Genomic DNA, 21078 nt, shown 5'->3' on the forward strand with positions numbered 1-21078 from the left:
AAATTGAGGAACACTCAACAATAAAAGCAGTAAGTGGAATGCAACTTTGGCTCCCAAGTTTCCCTTTCCCCAGTGTTAACCCCTCTTTTTTAGTGTGGTTGTAACCTTTAAATATGACGGGATAATCAATGTCTTGATTAGGTAACATTTTATGGCAAAGGTGATTAAATAGTAACTATTATAATAATGTTACATTATATAAGAATCTCCCATAGCAGACTAGAGATTTATCTGCTGGCTTCCAAGAAGTAAGCTGCTATATTGTGAGAGGTACACAAGACTAGGACCTGAGGGAAGCATCTAAAAACAGAGCAAACCCTTGACAATAGCAAAAAAAAAAAAATTAGAAGATTGCAACCCTCAAACTGTTAGAACTATATTCTGCCAACAACCAGTGAATTTGGAAGGGGATCCCAAGCCTCAGATAAGATCATAGCCTCAGGTGACATTTTGATTTCAGCCCACTGATACCTTGAGCAGAGAACTCAGCTAATGCATACCTGGACTTTTGAGCCATGAAAGTTGTGAGGTAATAAATTTATGTTGTTTGCAGCCTCTAAAGTTTTGGTAGTTTTATGCAGCAATAGAAAATAATACAATAACTGATACGCACTCTCCAAAACTTTCAAGGTCATGAAAGACAAGGAAAGATTGAAGGCCTGTCGCAGATTAAAAGAGAACAGAGAGAAGTGACAACTAAAGGCAATGTGAGATCCTGAGTTACACATTGGGACAGAAAAATAAATTAGTTCTATAACTGGTGAAATGTAAATAAAGTGTGTAGTTTAACATATTGTACCATGTTAATTTCCAATTTTTTGTAATTACAGTATGGTTATGTAAGTTATTAACATTAGGGAAAAAAGGGTGAGGGGAAATGAAAATTTTTATCTCCTTTTTAAAATTTCTCTGGACTATAACATTATTTTAGTAATAAAGAGTTTAAAAATAAAACCTGGATGGTGGGAAGCCAAGGAGGGTGGATCATCTGAGGTCAGGAGTTCAAGACTAGCCTGGCCAACATAGTGAAACTCCGTCTCTACTAAAAATACAAAAATTAGCTCGGTGTGGTGGCGGTCACCTATAATCCCAGCTACTAGGGAGGCTGAGGCAGGCAAATGGCTTGCACCCGAGAAACAGAGGTTGCAGTGAGCCCGGATCACACCACTGCACTCCAGCCTGGGCAACAGAGCAAGACTCCATCACAAAAAAAAAACAAAAAAAAGGAAAACCTAAATGGATGATCTGGAGGCTGAGGGCAGTGGCCTCAATAAAAAGACATAGTTTCCTGGTCCAGTTTCTCGACCTAAACCAACGTTCAGAGCCACTGTAAACTGAAATGGGACTGGGTCCCCAGGAGGAAAGATTTGTAACATCATGGCAAGTATACATGGTAATGATTTTTTCAGTCCTTCTCCAAAGGGTCCTACATCCATTTACTTGAGTAATTGTGCACTCAGGAAAGAAGAATACTCAAACATGTCAAGGACTTTTAGTCACAGTGTCTGTGTTAATATTGATACTCAGATACCCAATTGGCATCCTAGCTTTCCTATCTGGTATGATTGCCCCTTCTCCTAAGAGCAGTGAAGAGGAAGAGCAAGAGGATGAAGAAGTTCTTCAGGGAGAACAAGGAGATTTTAATGATGATGATACCGAACCAGAAAATCTGGGTCACAGGCCTCTCCTCATGGATTCTGAAGATGAGGAAGAAGAGGAGAAACGTAGCTCTGATTCTGATTATGAGCAGGCTAAAGCGAAGTACAGTGACATGAGCCCTGTCTACAGAGACAAATCTGGCAGTGGACCAACCCAAGATCTTAATACAATACTCCTCACCTCAGCCCAGTTATCCTCTGATGTTGGAGTGCAGACTCCTAAACAGGAGTTCGATATATTTGGCGCCATCCCCTTCTTTGCAGTGTGTGCTCAACAGCCCCAGCAAGAAAGAATGAAAAGAACCTCCCTCAACACAGGTTTCCTGCTGCGGGACTCCAGCAGGAGGAATTCGATGTATTCACAAAGGCGCCTTTTAGCAAGAAGGTGAAAGTACAAGAATGCCATGCGGTGGGGCCTGAGACACATCCCAAAAGCATAGATGTATTTGGCTCCTCCCCATTTCAGCCCTTCCTCACATCAACAAGTAAAAGTGAAAGCAACGAGGACCTTTTCGGGCTTGTGCCCTTTGAGGAAATAACGGGGAGCCAGCAGCAAAAAGTCAAACAGCGCAGCTTACAGAAACTGTCCTCTCGCCAAAGGCGCACAAAGCAGGATATGTCCAAAAGTAATGGGAAGGGGCATCATGGCACGCCAACTAGTACAAAGACTTTGAAGCCTACCTACCGCACTCCAGAGAGGGCTCGCAGGCACAAAAAAGTGGGTCGCCGAGACTCTCAAAGCAGCAATGAATTTTTAACCATCTCAGACTCCAAGGAGAACACTGGTGTTGCAGAGACTGATGGGAAAGATAGGGAGAATGTCTTATAACTCGAGGAGAGCCTGTTGGACCCCTTCGGTGCCAAGCCCTTCCATCCTCCAGACCTGTCATGGCACCCTCCACATCAGGGCCTGAGTGACATCCGTGCTGATCACAATACTGTCCTGCCAGGGCGGCCAAGACAAAATTCACTACATGGGTCATTCCATAGTGCAGATGTATTGAAAATGGATGATTTTGGTGCCATGCCCTTTACAGAACTTGTGGTGCAAAGCATCACTCCACATCAGTCCCAACAGTCCTAACCAATCGAATTATACCCACTTGGTGCTGCCCCATTTCCTTCTAAACAGTAGATACTTCCGATGGATTATTGGCATTAACTCCTGTTTCAAAAAAGTATGAATAGTTTTATGAATTTGAAAAAAAAATTAATAGCTGTTTACATCATTCGTTCTTAAAGATCAATCAGAATAGGTGATTTTTAAATAAGCCAAATAGAAAAATGAAGTATCTCTACAGGGTAGTAACTTGATGTCTCTTCCAAGCAGGAGAAAAGGAAGCTAAATTGCCAGCTCTAAGGGTTTCTGCTACTGACATCACAACACAGAAATGCAAGTGTGGTACTTCCAGTGAAAGCACATGGCACTTTTCCAGGTGTGTTACCACTGAGAAGGGACAGTAAAACTGTTATTTTTAAAGTCAGAATGTCATTTTCATGCGCATATCCCTAAAATTAGGGTTATTTGTACATACACTAGTTACGTTTGTGAATTTTTTAAGGTCTCTTCTAATTTCCATAGAAGCCTAGAACAAAATATAAAGAGAAATATCTGACATTTGAAAACAAATAAGCAGAAAAAATGATATAGAAGAAAAAATTCACTACTTTAGAAACACTTTTTATTGTTTATGAATGGCTTCTTGACCCAAAGTTTTATTAACATTGCCCTAGGGCCGGGCGCGGTGGCTGAAGCCTGTAATCCCAGCACTTTGGGAGGCCGAGATGGGCGGATCACGAGGTCAGGAGATCGAGACCATCCTGGCTAACACGGTGAAACCCCGTCTCTACTAAAAAATACAAAAAACTAGCCGGGCGCGGTGGCGGGCGCCTGTAGTCCCAACTACTCGGGAGGCTGAGGCAGGAGAATGGCGTGAACCCGGGAGGCGGAGCTTGCAGTGAGCTGAGATCCGGCCACTGCACTCCAGCCTGGGCGGCAGAGCGAGACTCCGTCTCAAAAAAAAAAAAAAAAAATGCCCTAATAAAGCAGATTACTGGAAAAAATTGGGAGTGAGGACAAGGGTTATATAAACATTTTATTTTAGGAAGAAAATATGTAGCAGAAACTGAATTTTCAAGACATTTACAGTGTGAAATCATGTTGCATTTAATAATGTACTTTATTAGCAACTTCACCAAATATGTCCAAGTTATAAGCAACAATTATTTTTATTAGGTTTGGGGGGTGGAGTCGTTTTAATAAAGTGCACAGAACGGTGACACCCACAAAGCCTTATAGGCAGGATTTGTGCATCTTGCTGCACGTAACTCTGCACTAATACATTAGATCCTAAAATGCATGTAAGGTGGACTAGCATCTTAACTCTGCTAGTTGATCGTGTCTTCACTGAAAAGAACCCAGCGACCAAATTAGCCTTCTTTTTAACACCACAAATGCTAATTAGAAACTTGAGATTTTATAGAAATTATTTAATGATAGAGACTACATATGTGAATTAATGTGAATATAGTATCTGTGCTTCCTGTGTCTATAAATATTTTGAGTTATAATTAACTGTCCTGTACTATCAGATTAACATTTGGAAGTTTCTAAAACAGTTAATGCTATTTACAAAAAGGAGTGGAAACTCATCAACTGGCACTCTCTTTGATTTTTGTATTTTAAATTAACTCTTCTTTGAACCCAATTAAAGTATATTTTATGAGTCATTTTATTAGGCATCTCTTAATTATAGTGCCTCAGTGGGATAAGATATTTGCCTATTTTCACAGTTCTGAGCTTGGAAAGAAGCAAAGTATATGTAACTAAACCACTTATTTGTCTTTTTATTGCTTTTTTCCCTGTTTTATATGCTAAATCAAATACAAATTTGTGGATAGGGAAGCAATATGTGAATCACTATGTAGCAGAGGCAGACCAAGCATTACATTATTAGAGTTGTACTTTTAGAGCTGGACTGCACCAATTACTTGTTCTCATGCCAAAGGCAAATGTATTTGCAACTTTTTTTTTCTGATTCTCAGGTTGATTAATACTGGTAATGCAAATGCTCAAGTAGATGTTTAAAAACTTTACAAAATAGATTCAAGTGATACTTTCTTTTAAAAGTGAAGACTTGATGATTACACATAGTAAATTCACGAACTACAGTAGGTTTGTATCAAACAGAATAACTTTTCATACGAAAATCTGTTGAGGTGTGCACAATATACTTCTTATTTTAGTCCTCGGTCTTTGCTAGACCTCATGAGTTTCATCATTTAGAAAAGGGGTAGGGGATGAACTAATGTGGTCTCCTTCAGATGTAAACATGAAATACCTAGCGTTTTACTCGCTTCTCAATACACTGAATAATTTTAAATGATTCAGACACTGATGTAGACCCTTTGGCTTATAATGTTGGATAAATTCTGAGGAAACAACTCTGACAGCTTAAATTATTTACATTCTTATGTTATAACACAGCGCAGTAACTTTCTTCTTTCAAGATTGTAGCTCAGAGAAAAGATACAGGATTCCATTTGGGGTTCAAAGAGATAGAAATGGAGCGATTCCTTTGTGTTGAAGTAGAGGCATTTTCCTAAAAAGTATATATTTACACTTTGCATTTTCATTCATCATTCCCCAGAATCATGGTCAAGGTGTAGGTCACTCCACACAGCTGATGCTCAGGTCATTGTATTATGAGAATTATGAGAATAAAGCTCCCAAGGTATGTGAAAGTGCTTAACACAATACCTGGCATACAGCACTCAATAGAAGTTTGGCTTTATTATGGGATGTTCCAATTCTGGTTTAAGAATGTAAGAAAGGTTATATATATAGCACTAAGCAAATATATATATGGGGTTTTTTTCCTAATATTATTTGGGTGTCCCCTGTGCTTCTTTAGGATGTAGTTATAACTCTCAATGAAAACACATGGACTCAGGGAGGGAACATTATACACTGGCGCCTGTCGGAAGGTGGGGGGCAATGGGAGGGACAGCATTAGGACAAACACCTAATGTAGATGACGGGTTGATGGGTGCAGCAAACCACCATGGCACATGTATATCTATGTAACAAACCTGCACGTTCTGCACATGTATCCCAGAACTTAAACTATAACAATAAAAAAATAAAAATAAACAAAACAAACAAACAAAATGTCTGCTGGGTTTGATAAGAATTGAATGTGCAGATGAGTTTAAGGGGTATTGCCATTTTAACAGTATAAAGTCTTTATGGAATGTCATTCTATTTAAGACTTCTTTTTTTTTTTTTTTTTTTTTTTTTTTTTTTTTTTTTTTTTGAGACGGAGTCTCGCTCTGTCACCCAGGCTGGAGTGCAGTGGCCAGATCTCAGCTCACTGCAAGCTCCGCCTCCCGGGTTTACGCCATTCTCCTGCCTCAGCCTCCCGAGTAGCTGGGACTACAGGCGCCCGCCAACTCAACCGGCTAGTTTTTTTGTATTTTTTTTAGTAGAGACGGGGTTTCACCGTATTAGCCAGGATAGTCTCCATCTCCTGACCTCGTGATCCGCCCGTCTCGGCCTCCCAAAGTGCTGGGATTACAGGCTTGAGCCACCGCGCCCGGCCAAGACTTCTTTAATGCTTTAACAATGTTTGTTGTTTTCAGAGTATATGTTTTGCACTTGTTTTGTTACATTTATTCCTAAGGATTTTGTTCTTTTTCAGGATATTGTAAATTAAATCATTCTTTTCATTTCATTTTTGTTTTGCTCATTGCTGCTGTAGAGAAATACAACTGATTTTGTATATTGATCTGGTCTCCTTCCACTGTGTTGAAATTGTTTATTATTTCTAATAGTTTGTAGTAGATTACTTAGGATATTCATGCATACATTTATGTCACCTCCAAATACAGATTGTCTTACTTCCTTTCAAATCGGGTTGATTTTTATTTCTTTTTCTTACCTAATTGCCCTGACTGGAATCTTCAGTACAATGTGGAATAAAAGTGGTGAAGGCAAACATACGTGTCTTGTTCTGGATCTTAGAGAGAAAGCTTTTATCATTAATTTTGTTATGTTATATTATATTATCATAATTATGTTAGCTGTGGGTTTTCCATAGATGCCCTTTATCAGCTTTGAGGAAGCTTCCTTCTGTTCCTAGTTTCTTGAGTGTTTTTATCATGAAAGAATGCTAGATTTTGTCAGTTTTTACTTCTATTGAGATGATAATTTGATTTTTGTTCTCATTCTTTTGACATGGTGTATTACATTAACTGATTTTCAAATGTAAAACCTTGCATTCCTAGGATAAATCTTACTAGGTCATGCTGTACAATTCTTTTTATATGTTGTTGAATTTGGTTTGTTAATACTTTGCTGAGGATTTTTGTGTCTATACTCATAAGCAATATCGGTATGTAGTTTTCTTTCCTTGCGATATTGTCTGGTTTTGGTATCTCGACAGTAATGCACTCACAGGATCTGTAGGGAAGTGTGCCCTCTTCTTCTAATTTTTGGAAGAGTTTTAGAAATTTGGTATAAATTATTAAGTATTGGATAGAATTAACCAGTGAAGTCTAGTTTCTGGCCTTTTCTTTCTATGAAATTGAACGATTGCTTATTTACATCTCCTTACTCTCTATAGGTCCATTCAGATTTTACATTTTTTCTTGAGTTAGTTTCAGTAGTTTGCGTCTTTCTATGAACTTACCCATTTCACATGTTATCTATTTTGTTGTCATATAATTGTAGATAGTATTTCCTTACACTTCTCTTGTTTTTGTAATGTTGGTATTAATGGCAACTCTTTCATTTTATTTTAGTAAATTGAGTATTCTCCTTTTTTCTTGATTTGTGTAGCTCAAGTTTCATCAATTTTGTTAATCTTTTAAAAGAACCAAGTTTTGGATTACCTCATTTTCTTTGTTGTTTTTCTCTTTTACGTAATATTAATTTCTGACCTAATCTTCATGATTCCATTCTTCTGCTTAATTTGTGTTTATTATTATTGAATTACAAATAAAAATTACATGTATATTATGGTGTACAACATGATTTCTTAAAGTATGTATACAGTATATATTAATGATATATACAAAATATATCATTAAGGCATTGTTGTAAGTATAGTCACCGTGTCAGACAATATTCTTGAACTTATTCCTCTTGTCTAACTAAAATTTTCTATCCTTTAAGCAATATCTCCTCTACCTCCCACTTCCTCAACAGGGCTCCTGTCTACACTCTGCTTTTGTGAATCTATCATTTTTAGATTCCACATATAAGTAAGATCATGGAGTTTTTGTCTTTCTGTGCTTGGCTTATTTCACATAACACATTATCCTCTAGGTTGATCCATGTTGTCCCAGATGACAGGACATCTTTTTGAAGACTAAAGAGTAATCCATTGTGTATATATAGCACAGTTTCTTTATCCATTCATTTGTCAATGGACATTTAGGTTGAATCCATATTTTAGCTGTTGTGAATAATGTAAATAATATGGGAGTGCAGATATATCTTGAAATACTGATAACATTTTCTTTGGATATTTACCTAGAAGTCAAATTGCTGGACCATATGATAATTTTTTTGAGGAACCTCTGTATTGTTTTTGATAATAGTGGTACTGATTTACTTTCCCACCAACAGTGTACAATGGTTCCCTTTTCTTTTCATTCTGCCCAACACTGACCATCTCTCCCCTTTTTGATACTAGCTCACTCTACAGGTGTGATGTGGTATTGTGGTTTTTAATTTGCATTTCCTTGATGATTAGTAATGTTGAGCATTTTTTTTTCATATATCTAATGGCCATCTGTATGTCTTCTTTTGAAAATAACCAGGTAGGTCTTTTTTGTCCATTGTTTAATTGGGTTATTTGTTTTCTTGCTATTGAGTTTTTTGAGTTCCTTATATATTTTGTATATTAACTTTTTGTCAGATGTGTGGATTACAAATATTTTCTCCCATTTTATGGGTTGTCTCTTCACTTTGATTGTTTCCTTTGCTGTGCATAAGCTTTTTAATTTGTTGTAATAGCATTTGTCCATTTTTAATTTTGTTACCTGTGCTTTTGGAGTTATAGCCAAGAAATCATTGCCCACACCAGTGACAAAGAACTTTTCCCCTATGTTTTCTTCTGGTAATTTTACAGTTTCAGGTTTTACACTTAAGTCTTTTATCCATTTTGAGTTGATATTTTGTATATAGTGTGAAATAAGGATCTGATTTTATTCTTCTTTATTCTTCTGTGTATGTATATCCGGTTGTCCCAACACCATTTATCAAAGAGACTGTCCTTTCCCCATTGTGTGTTCTTGGCACCTTTGTCAAACATCAGTTGACTGTAAATGTGTGGATTTATTTCTGGGCTCTCTGTTCTGTTCCATTAGTCTATTTGTCTGTTTTAATGCTAATATCAAGTTGTTTTGACTACTATAACTTTATAGATTTTAAAATCAGGAAATGTGATACCTCCAGCTTTATTCTTTTTGCTCAAGATTACTTTGGTTATTCAGCATCTTCCATAGTTCCATACAAATTGTCGGGTTGTTCTATTTCTGTGAAAAATGTCATTGAAGTTTTGATATGGATGGCATAAAATCTGTAGATTGCTTTGATTAGTATGGGCATTTTAACAATATTAATTCTTCCAACTGATAAACACAAGATACATTTCTAGTTATTTGCATTTTCTTTAGTTTCTTTCATCAATGTTTTATACTTTTTACTGTACAGATCTCTCACCTTCATGGTTAAATTTATTCCTAAGAGTTTTAGTTTTATAGCTATTGTAAACTATATTGTTTTGTTGATTTCTTTTTCAGAAATTTGTTGTTAGTGTGTAGAAACACTTCAGATTTTGTATCTTGATTTTGTATCCTGTAAATTTTCTGAAGATGTTTATTAGGTCCAATTGTTCTTTCGTGGAGCCTTTATGGTTTTCTAAATAAGATCTTGCTATCAGCAAACAGAAATAATTTCACTTGTTCCTTTCTGAAATAGAAGCCTTTTATTTCATCTTCAGTAACTGCTCTTGTTAGGAATTCCAATATTGAATAGAGGTGATAAGAGTGGGCATCTTTGTCTAGTTCCTGATTACAGAGAAAAAGATTTTAGCTTTTTCCCATTGAGTATGATGTCAGCTGTGGGCTGATATATACAAATGGCTTTTATTCTGTTGACATACATTCCTTCTACACATAATTTGTTGAGGCTTTTTATTATAAAAGTATGTTTTGTCAAGTGTTTCTGCACCTATTAAGATGATCAATTGGCTTTTGACTTTTATCTTACTAATGTGATATACCATATTTATTAATCTGCATATGTTGAACCATTCTTTCCTCCCTGGGATAAATACCATTTGGTCACCGTGAATAATCCATTAATGCGTTGTTGAATTGAGTTTGCTAGCATTTTGTTCAGGATTTTGTGTCTATGTTCATCGGGAATATTGGCCTATAGTTTTCTTTTCTTGTAGTGTCTTGTTTGGGTTTGGTATCCGTGTAATGCCTACCTCAAAATGAGTTTGAATGTATTCCTTCCTCCTCAATTTTGTGGAATAGTTTGAGAAGGATTGGTATTAGCTCTTCCTTAAATGTTTGGTATAATTCAGCAGTGAGGTCATCAGGTCCTGGGCTTTTCTATGTTGGGAGGTTTTGGATTACTCATTTAATATAACTTATTTGTTACTGGTCTATACAGATTTTCTGTTTCTTCATGATTCAGTCTCGGTAAGCTGTATGTTTTTAGGAATGTATCCATTTTTCTACGTTATCAAATTTTTTTTGGACTATAATTGCTCACAGTAGTTTCTTATGAATGACTCTTCATATTTCTGTAGTATCAGTTGTAATGTCTTCTCTTTCATTTATGATTTTATTCATTTCAGTCTTCTCTCTTTCTTAGTCCAGCTAAAAGTTTGTCAATTTTGCTTATCTTTTCAAAATACTTTTAGTCCAGCTAAAAGTTTGTCAATTTTCCTTGTCTTTTCAAAATTCTTTGCTTATATTTTCAAAATATATCCTTTCTGTTATTTTTCTAGTCTCTATTCATTTTTGTTCCTGCTCTGACCTTTATTCCCTTTCTGCCAGCATTCAATTCAGGCTGGTCTTTTTTAGAGTTCCCTGAGGTATAATGTTAGTTTGGATTTTTAAGTCTGTTTTCTTTTTTGATGTAGGCATTTATTGCTATAAAGTCCCCTCTTAGAACTGCTTTTGCCGCATCCCATAAATTTTGCGTGTTGTTTCCACCTTCTTTTGTCTGAAGATATTTTTCGATTCCTTTTAATTTCTTCTTGACTCTTTTTTCAGGAGCATGTTGTTTAATTTCCACATATTTGTGAATTCTCCAATTTTTCTTCTGTTATTGATTTCCAGATTCATACCATCATAGTTACTGGGATTCCTGGGGCAGGCCTGGATCCTGATTCTGCTGGACTGTCAGGGGTGGCCTCAAGCTTGGGTCTATGCATGCCAACCTGGTGCTGGAGTGGGGCTGGAGGCTAGGTCCACAAGTGTTGGCCTGGAGTCTGGGGCTGAAGAGGCTGACCAGGCATTGGTATGGGGGATGCCTGAAGTCTGGCCCGGTCTGGTACTGGGCCAATCTGGAGTCTGGGTTGGGCCTGAAACTTGAGTCTCCAGGGGCTAGCCTGGACCCTGAGGCTACAGGAGTAGGCATGGTGCTTGTACCTTTTGGTTCCACACTAACACTGCAGTAAGCCTAAAGCCTGGGGCTTCAGGGGCCAGCCTGGTGCTAGAGTAGGCCTGGAGCCTGGGTCTGCAGATGCTGGCTTGGAGTCTGGAGATGTGGTGGCTAGCCTGGCACTGTGGCAGACTGGTTCCTAGGTTACTAAAGGCTAGCCTGGAGCTAGGGTCTAGAAGTGTTGGTCTGGTGCAGAGGAGGGCCTGGAAACTAGGTCCATGGGTATCTGTCTGGAGTCTGGGGCTATGGGGCCTGGCCTGGCAGTGGAGCAGGCCTAGAAACTGGGTACTTAAGGTCATGGCTGGGTCCTAGGGCTGTGGGTGCTGGCCTGGTGCCTGAGACTGCCAAGGTTATCCTGGAGCTGGGGCCTGGGTGTACTGGCCTGGAGGTTCCATCCATAAGTGCTGGCTTGAAGCCTGGGGGCATGACTCTTGGCTACACTCACCAGGAATTTAGTCAATTCAAGTTGGAATTGGAGGGGACAAGAAATGCTGGCAGCCTGACACTCCAGGTGAGATATAATAAGCCTTGACTGGGAGCTAGACACAGACCTTATACCCTTCATTAAAATGTTCTTAAAATGGATCATAGACCTAAGCGTAAAATGAAAAACTATAAAACTCCTGTAAAATAGCATAGGAGAAAATCTGGTTGACCTAGGGTTTAGCAATGACTTTTTAGATGCAATACCAAAAGTACAACCAATGCAAGAAAGAATAAATTGGACTTCATTAAAATTAAAAACTTCTACCCTGTGACACTGTAAAAAGAATGAGAAGATAAGCCACAGACTGAGATAAAATATTTGCAAAGGACATTCTGATAGAGAACTTTTATCCAAAATATACAAAGAACTCTTTAAACTCAACAAGAAAATAAACCTGATTTTTTTTTTATGTTTTAAATAAATTTTATTATCTATATTTAAGGTATACAACACAATATTAAATAAAACATATATATAGTAAAACTATAGTGGAACAATGAACATATCCATCATCTCACATAGTTACTGATTATTGCCCCATTGGAAAGAGCAGGTATAATCTACTCATTTAGCAAAAATTCCTGAACACAATATACAATATGTATTAACTATAGTCCTCATGTTGTACATTTGATCTTTGATCTTTTCACTTGTTCATCCTGTATATTTACTACTTTGCATCCTGTGACCTACATCTTATTTCCTCCACCTTATCCTGACCTTGGTAATTACTGTTTTATTCTCTATCTCTATATATTTAACCTTTTTTTTCTTGATTCCACATATAAGTGAGATCACGCAGTATTTTTCTTTCTGTGTCTGGCTTATTTCATTTAGCATAATGTCTTCTAGGTCTATCCATGTTTTGGCAAATGATAGGACTGCCTTCTTTTTAAAGGCTAAATAATATTCGAATTATCTATGTATTTATCTATCTATATCACAGTTTCTTTATCCATTTGCCCATTGATGAACACCTAGGTTGTGTCTGTATCTTGACTATTGTGAATTGTGCTGCAATAAATTTGAGAGTGCAGAGATAATCTCATTTCCTTTGGGGATATACCAGAAGAGGGATTGCTGGGTCACATGGTAGTTCTATTTTTAATTTACTTTGGAACCTCCATACTGTCTTCCATAACGGCTGCACCAATCTATAATACATTCCCACCAACAGTGTACAAGTGCTCCCTCTTCTCCACACCGTCACCAACACTTGTTAGCTCTTGTCTTTTTGATAATAGCTATCCTAACAGGTATGAGGTGGTATCTCAAAGTAGTTTTGATTTGCTTTTTCCTGATGATTGGTGATACTGAGCACCACTTCATATACGTGTTGGTCATTTTCTGTCATCTTTGAAGAAATGTCTATTCAAGTCCTTTCCCCACTTTTTTACCAGGTTATTTGTTGTCTTGCTATTGAGTTGTATGAGTTCTTCCTAAATCCTGAATATTAAACCCTTGTCTGATATATGGTTTGCAAATATTTTCTCCTTATCTGCACATTGCCTTTTCATTTTGTTGATTGTTTTTGTTCTGTGTAGAAGTTTTTTAGATTGATATAATTTCATTTATTTATTGTTGCTTTTGTAGTCTGAGGTTTTGGTGTGATATCCCAGAAAGCATTGCCAAAGCCAGTGTCAAGGAGCTTTTCCCTTATGTTTTCTTCTAGGAGATTTATGGCTTCAGGTCTTACATTCAGGTCTTTTATCCATTTTGGATTGATTTTTGTATATGGTGTAACATAAGAGTCTAATTTCACTCTTTTGCATGTGGAAATTCCAGCACCTATTTATTGAAGAGACTACCCTTTCTCACTTTGTCTTTTTGGTGCTCTTGTCAAAAATTCATTGACCATATATGTTTGGATTTATTTCTGGCTCTCTATTCTATTTCACTGTTATGTGTATCTCTCATGCCAATACTATATTGTATTGATTACTCTTGTTTTGTAATATAAATTTAAATCAGGAAGTATGATGCCTCTAGGATTTTTTTTTTCTCAGAATTGCTTTGGTTATTTGGGATCTTTTGTGGATCCACAGAAATTGTATGATTGTTTTTTCTATTTCTGTGAAGAATGCTGATGAGATTTTGATAGGGATTGCATTGAATCTACATATTGCTTTAGGTAGTATAGACACTTTAACAACATTAATTCTTCCAATCTATGAGCATGGAATATCTTTTTATTTATTTGTGTCCTCTTCAATGTATTTCATCAATGTTTTGTGGTTTTCAGTGTGCAGGTTATACTGATGCACTTTCATCTTCTTGGTCAAATTTATTCTTAAGTGTTTTATGTTATCATAAATGGGATTGTTTTCTTGATTTCTCAGCTAGGTTGTTATTTGTGAATAAAATGGCCAAGGATTTTTGTATATTAATTTTATATCCTGCAACTTTACTGAATTCATTTACTAGATCTAATAGTTTTTGTTGGTGGAGTCTTTGGAGTTTTCTACATAGGATCATATCATGTGCAAAGAGAGGTCATTTTACTTCTTCCTTTCCAATTTGGATATCTTTAATTTCTTTTTCTTGTCTAATTGCTCTTTTTTTTTTTTTTTTTTTTTTTTTGAGACGGAGTCTCACTCTGTCGCCCAAGCTGGAGTGCAGTGGCGCAATCTCGGCTCACTGCAAGCTCCGCCTCCCGGGTTCACGCCATTCTCCTGCCTCAGCCTCCCGAGTAGCTGGGACTACAGGCGCCCGCCACTGCGCCCGGCTAATTTTTTCTATTTTTAGTAGAGACAGGGTTTCACCATGGTCTCGATCTCCTGACCTTGTGATCCGCCAGCCTCGGCCTCCCAAAGTGCTGGGATTACAGGCGTGAGCCACCGCGCCCGGCCCTGTCTAATTGCTCTTGATAGTATTTCCAGTACTATGTTGAATAGAAGTGGGGGGAGTGGGTAATAACTGATTTTTAAATGTACAAACATCTGAAAAGGACACCTCACCAAAGAAGATATACATATGGAAAACAGGCATATGAAAAGAAGCTCAAGGTGATATGAGTTGTCTTCCAAAAGGTAATGAAAAATGCATATTATGAAAAAATTATGGAGTCCAAATTTTTTATACCAAAATAAGCTCATACTAACTTGCTATAACATGCCTGAACAGGATCTAGTTTGAGGCACTAAAAAGATAAGACGTAAGTTTGAAAAGAGCACCTGTCAGAGCAACATAAATTCTACTAAAATTGAAGCAAAAACAAACATCAAATTTAGTGTGAAGCTTGGGTGGAAGAATGGTAAAATCATTGATGCTTTATGAGAAGCTTATGGGGATGATTCCCCAAAAGAAATCAGCAGTTTGCAAACGGATAACTCATTTTAAGAAGGGATGAGATGATGCTGAAGATGAAGCACATAGCAGCAAGCCTTCCATATCATTTTTTGAAAAAAATTTTGAAAAAAATTATGTCCATGCCCTAATTGAAGAAGACCAAGAATTAACAGCACAAACAATAGTCAACACCATAGATATCTAAATTGGCTTAGCTTACACTATTCTGACTGAAAAATTAAAGTTGAGCAAACTTCCCACTCAATGGGTACCAAAACTGTTGTGCCCAGATCAGCTGCAGACAAGAGCTGAGCTTTCAATGGAAATTTTAACAAGTAGGATCAAGATCCTGTAGCAATTTCTTGAAGAATTATAACAGGAGGCAAAACATGGCTTTACCAGTATGATCCTAAAGATAAAAGCACAATCAAAGCAATGGTTACCAAGAAGCATAAGTGGTCCAGTCAAAGCAAAAGTGGACTGGTCAAGAACAAAGGTCATGGCAATAGTTTTTTGGAATGTTTAAGGAATTTTTCTTGTTGGTTTTCTGGAGGGCCAAAGAACAATAACATCTGCTTATTATGAAAGTGTTTTGAGAAAGCCAAAGCTTTAGCAGAAAAACACCTGGGAAAGCTTCACTAGAGAGTCCTTCCCCATCACAATGCTCCTGCTCATTCCCCTCATCAAACAAGGGCAATTTTTTGAGAGCTTTGATGGGAAATCATTAGGCATTCATCCAACTTACAGTCCTGATTTGGCTCCTTCTGATTTCTTTTTGTTTCAAAATCTTAACAAATCTTTAAATTGCACATATTTTTCTTCAGTTCATAATGTAAAAAAGACTGCATTGACCTGATTAAAACCCTCAGTTCCTTAGGGATGAACCAAATGGCTGGTATCATTGCTTACAAAGTATCTTGAACTTGATGGAGCTTATGTTAAGAAGTTTATATTTTTTACTTTTACCTTTTAGTTCAATTTTTCCATGAATTTTTGAAGTCCTCTCATACATCATCAGGGAATTGCAAATTAAAACAACAATAAGATGCCACTATGCACCTGGAAGAATAGCCAAAATCTAGAACACTGACCACACCAAATGCTGTAGAGGATGTGAAGCATAAGGAACTCCCATTCACTGTTAGTGGAAATGCAAAATGATACAGTCACTTCGGAAGACAGTTTGCAATTTCCTACAAACCTAAACATAGAATTGCTATGCTATCTAGCAATTATATTCCTAGGTATTTAACCAAGTGAGTGGAAATTCATGATAACACAAAAACCTGCAAATGAATGTTCATAACAGCTTTATTAATATTGGCCAAAACTTGGAAGCAACCAAGATGTCCCTCAATAGGTGCACAGATAAACATTTTATGGCCCATGCATAAAATGAAACATTATTCATCAATAAAAGGAAATGAGGTATAAAGCCATGAAGAGACATGGGAGAAATTTAAATTCATATTGGTAAATGAGAGAAGCCAGTTTGTTAGTTTATTTTATGAATCAGGGTATGGTTTATTTTGGTGAACATTCCATGTGTACTTGCAAAAACTGTGAATTCTATCACTTTTGGTTATAGTGTTCTATAAGTGTCCATTAGGACAAGTTTATTCTAGTGTTGTTCAGATCTATCCTTATTAACTTTTTAGCTAATTTATTTCGCTAAAATTAATTTTTAGCTAATTTTTTATTAATTATTAAGAGTAAAGCATTGAAATCCCAAATATAATTGTGGATTTGTCAATTTCCCCTTGCAGTTCTGTCAATTTTAACTTCCGGTATTGTTGTCTTTATCAGAGGGCAATTCGCCAAGCAGTGCCCTCTTTTTCTCTGATAATATTCCTTCTTCTGAATTCCACTTTTGTTTATATTAATATTATCATAACATTTTTTGACTAGCATTTGCACAATATATTATCCCTTTCTTTTTATTTACAGTGAGTTACTGGTAGAAAGCATATATTTGGGTCTCTAGGAAGAATTGAATACTTTAATATCTTGTGACTATATAAGATTTCTATTTTTTCTTGAGTAGGTTTTGATAATTTATATTTTGCTAGGAATTTGTCTATTTCCTCTAAACTTTCAAATCCTATTGGCATAAATTGTTAACACTGTCCCTTAATCTTTTTAATCTTTATGGTGTTTTTCAATATGTTCCCCCTTTCCTTTCATAATATTATTTCTATATACGTTTCTTTTTGTCTTGATGTATCTGCCAAATGTTTGTCTATTTTATTACAAAACTAAAATAATCAAAACAATCTGATACTGGCATAAAGATAAACATTTAGACCAATAGAATAGAATTAAGACTGCAGAAATAAACTCATACATATATCTTCAATTGAGTTTCTCCAAGGGTGTTAGGACCATATACCATCAGAAAATAATATTTTTCAACAAATCACTTTGGGTCAATTGCACAGACACATGCAAAACAATGAAGCTGAACTCCTAGCACACACCATATTGAAAATTAACTTCAACTGATTACAGACCTGAATACAAGAGCTAAAACTAAAAATTATAGAAGAAAAAATAAGAGTAACTCTTCATGATCTTTAATTTAACAATGAATTCTCAATAATGATACCAAAACACAAGCAATAAAAAATAAAGTAAAAAGACAAAAGACAACCCACAAAATGGTAGAAAATATGTGCAAATTACATATCTAATAAGGATCTGTTATCCAGATTATAACTCTTACAACCTAACAACAAAAAGACAATAACTCATTTAGAAACTGCCAAAGACTTGAATAGACATTTCTTTAAAGAAGATATACTAATGGCCAAGAAGCACATGAAAAGATGTTCAATATGACTAACCATTTAGGGAAATGCAAAATAAAATCACAATGAGATACCACTTTACACCTACTAGGATGGCTATAATCAAAAAGAAAAACAGAAAATAATAAAGGGTTCTCAGGATGTGGAGAAATTTGTAACTTCATACATTGCTAGTAGGAATATACAATGGCACAGCCACCATGGAGAACAGTTGGGAAGTTCCTCAAAAAGTTGAACAGAATTACAATATGACCCAGCAATTCCATTCCTGGATATATACTAAAGAAAAATAAAAACTTGTGTCCACTAAAACCTTGTACACAAATATTCACAGCAATATTATTCATAATAGCTAAAATAAGTAGAAACAACCAATGGATAAATGGATAAACAAAATATGGTATAAATTAAATATTTTTCTCCATGAAAATGAATGAAGGCTGGGCATGGTGGCGCACACCTGTAATCCCAGCACTTTGGGAGGCTGAGGGCGGATCACCTGAGGTCAGGAGTTTGAGACCAGCCTGGCCAACAAGGTGAAACTCTGTCTCTACTAAAAATACAAAAAAATTAGCCGGACATGGTGCCGGGCACCTGTAATCCTGGCTACTTGGGAAGCCAAGGCAGAAGAATCACTTGAACCCAGGAAGCAGAGGTTGCAGTGAGCTGAGACTGCACCACTGCATTCCAGCCTGGGCAACAAGAATGGAACTCCATCTCAAAAAAAAAAAAAAAAAAAAAAAAAATGAAGTCCTGATACATGCTGTAAGAATTACCCTACAAAACATCCTAAGTGAAAGAAACCCATGATAAAAGGCATCTATTGTATTATTCCATTTACATGAATTATCCAGAACAGGGGAATCCATAGAAACAGAATACAAATCAGTGGTTGACAGGGATGGGGGAAAGTAGGGGTGACTGCTTAATGAATGCAGGATTTATTTTGGGGGCGATAGCAATGTTCTGGAACTAGGTAGTGGTAATGCCTGCACAACATTATGAATTTTCTGTTGGTAGGACAGCGGTAGAGGCCATGGGTCGTGGCAATCTTCTCACGTCAGTCAGCCGAGGCATCATCATCCTGTCCTTAATGGCCTTAGCAGGTCCAGGGGCTATGTGGTTTCCAATCCACGTGCAGGTGACAGTGTTGCGGGCATAGGGCTAGGGGCCAAAAATCAAGGACTTGAAGGTACAAGCAACGTGTACTCGTTGATTCAGGTGGGTAAGTAGAAGTATGCCACCTCAGTGTCAGAGGAGGAGGCCACCTTTGAGCTGCTGCTGCTACTGTACTTGGGCTTCGCCGAGGTGTACCTGCAGAAGCTGCACCCAGACTAGGGGAGCAGGAAGATGCAGTGGTATATCTTGAAATCCAAACCAGGAGAGAAGGATAAAGAGCAGAAATTGAGGTTGACATCCAGTTTATGAGAAACAACATGACTGCCAGCATGTTTTGCCTTTTCATCAAAGACAAGCCTCGGAATCCATTTGGAAAACTTAAAGACAAGATCAAGGGGAATAATACAGAGAGTGCATCAGATGCTGCCTCCACCATTCCTGATCCATTATTGCCCTGCCGACTTCAAAGCTAAAGTGCTGCTTCAACTGGGAGACTTTCAGTCCCGGTGGGACAATGACAACAATGAGAGGGACTCCTCTTCAGCTTCAGATGTCATGTCTCACAAGACAATAGCAGGTACATATCTTAAGCAGCTAAACGAAATCAACATCACCCTTCCCAAAATGGAAGGACTTTCCTTTCTTGGGGGTCTTCGGTCTACGAATGAAGTCCTTTCCCACTCTAATTGTCTGTATCAATGGGAACCATGTTTAACTGGAGCAGTCAGAAGCCAAGGGTGAGAACAAGTATAGCAGTCCTTCTTCCTACCTGAAGCCCCAGGGCTTCAGGAAGAAGCGTTTGTTCTTATCTACCAAAAACCTGGCTGCTCAGTCTTGAAAGTAACCTGGGGAAGGAAGTGGGATGTCTCATGACAGGTGGCTCTTTGAGTCTTCCACCAAGAACTCTCTGAAGTCCATGTCTCTACCATCCTACTGACCACTGTTCTGTGGAGACATTAGAGAAAACACGGCTCCAGCAAACTTGGAAGCTGCAAAAGAAACCAAAGAGAGCAAGAAGCAGAATAACGTCTTCTTTGCTTTCTCGGGTGACAGGGAAGAAGGATATGGCTAAGAACAGTGAAGGTGAAAACCCTCTTACCATCCTGGGGAAGAAGGAAGGCATGCTTACGGAGGTCAAGCCGGGTAGGATGATTCAGGGCCTGTTGAAGACCTTACGAGAAGACTGGAGAAAGATACTGCAGCTATTGTCTCCAGAAGGGGTAACTCTCTGAACCCCTTTGAAGATGCGCAGATCACAGAACCAAAAGCTGACCAAGAATCCAAGTCTGAACAGAATCACCAATTCTGTGATGGCTCCAAAAACCAGAGCAGTCAAACCTTGACTTCATCCTGAAGTCAGTGAACACAATGGCCACCAAGATCGCTAACTCTAGCTTGGGAACTGTCACCATCATCAGGGAGAACTTGATCAACAAGACCATGATGAAGAAAAACAACCCCTTGGATTCTGCTTTTGCGTATGCACAGCTAACCCAGAATGAGCTGATCCAGCTGCTCCTCAAACAGAAGAAAACAATAATAAGCAAGAAGGATTTCCAGGATCCTAAGCTGGAAGACTACACTGACAACCTGCCAATCAGTCATGGAAGAAACCCCCACGCTCCACATCCAGGCTCACGTTAGCAAAAAAAGCAGGAAAGATGTAAATCACCAGAATAAAACATGGGCATGTTTCCGTGAGTTTGTTTCCACCTGTTCTTGAGGTTAAGGACTCGCTATGCCTCATAACCAGCTAGCAGGTTCCGAATCATCATCTCCCTCACATGTTATCTGGCAAGAGTCAATTTTACCAATTGAAGCCAGGTTAATAATTACAGTGAATCTTTTACTATGGGTCCCCAAGACTTTATTTTTAAATGCCACTTTGCCTTTAACTAGATTGTAAATATTTTATGGCCACCAGAGACGTGATCATAAGTTCTGATCCTGAGCCAGAGATTCAGATGGCACAGGAGGTATTAATGTGTTTCAACACTGGGGTTTTCTTTCACGTTGAGATTTTTTTTTAAT

At 37.5% G+C, this 21078-nt stretch overlaps 1 protein-coding gene and 1 pseudogene across 1 annotated transcript; both read left to right on the forward strand.

Annotated features, from left to right (window-relative positions):
• The first annotated feature begins 878 nt into the window (after positions 1-878).
• LOC107128517 (putative BMP-2-inducible kinase-like protein) lies at positions 879-2793 on the forward strand. The gene is given in 2 exon segments (XM_015443839.3): positions 879-1943; positions 1946-2793. Coding segments are annotated over 2 exon segments (1230 nt in total). The 5' UTR covers positions 879-1561.
• Positions 2794-18964: 16171 nt separating this feature from the next.
• Positions 18965-20770, forward strand: LOC102141694 (rab11 family-interacting protein 1 pseudogene; annotated as a pseudogene).
• Positions 20771-21078: the final 308 nt, after the last annotated feature.

Source organism: Macaca fascicularis, chromosome X (assembly GCF_037993035.2).
Source record: "Macaca fascicularis isolate 582-1 chromosome X, T2T-MFA8v1.1".
Classification (NCBI taxonomy): domain Eukaryota; kingdom Metazoa; phylum Chordata; class Mammalia; order Primates; family Cercopithecidae; genus Macaca; species Macaca fascicularis.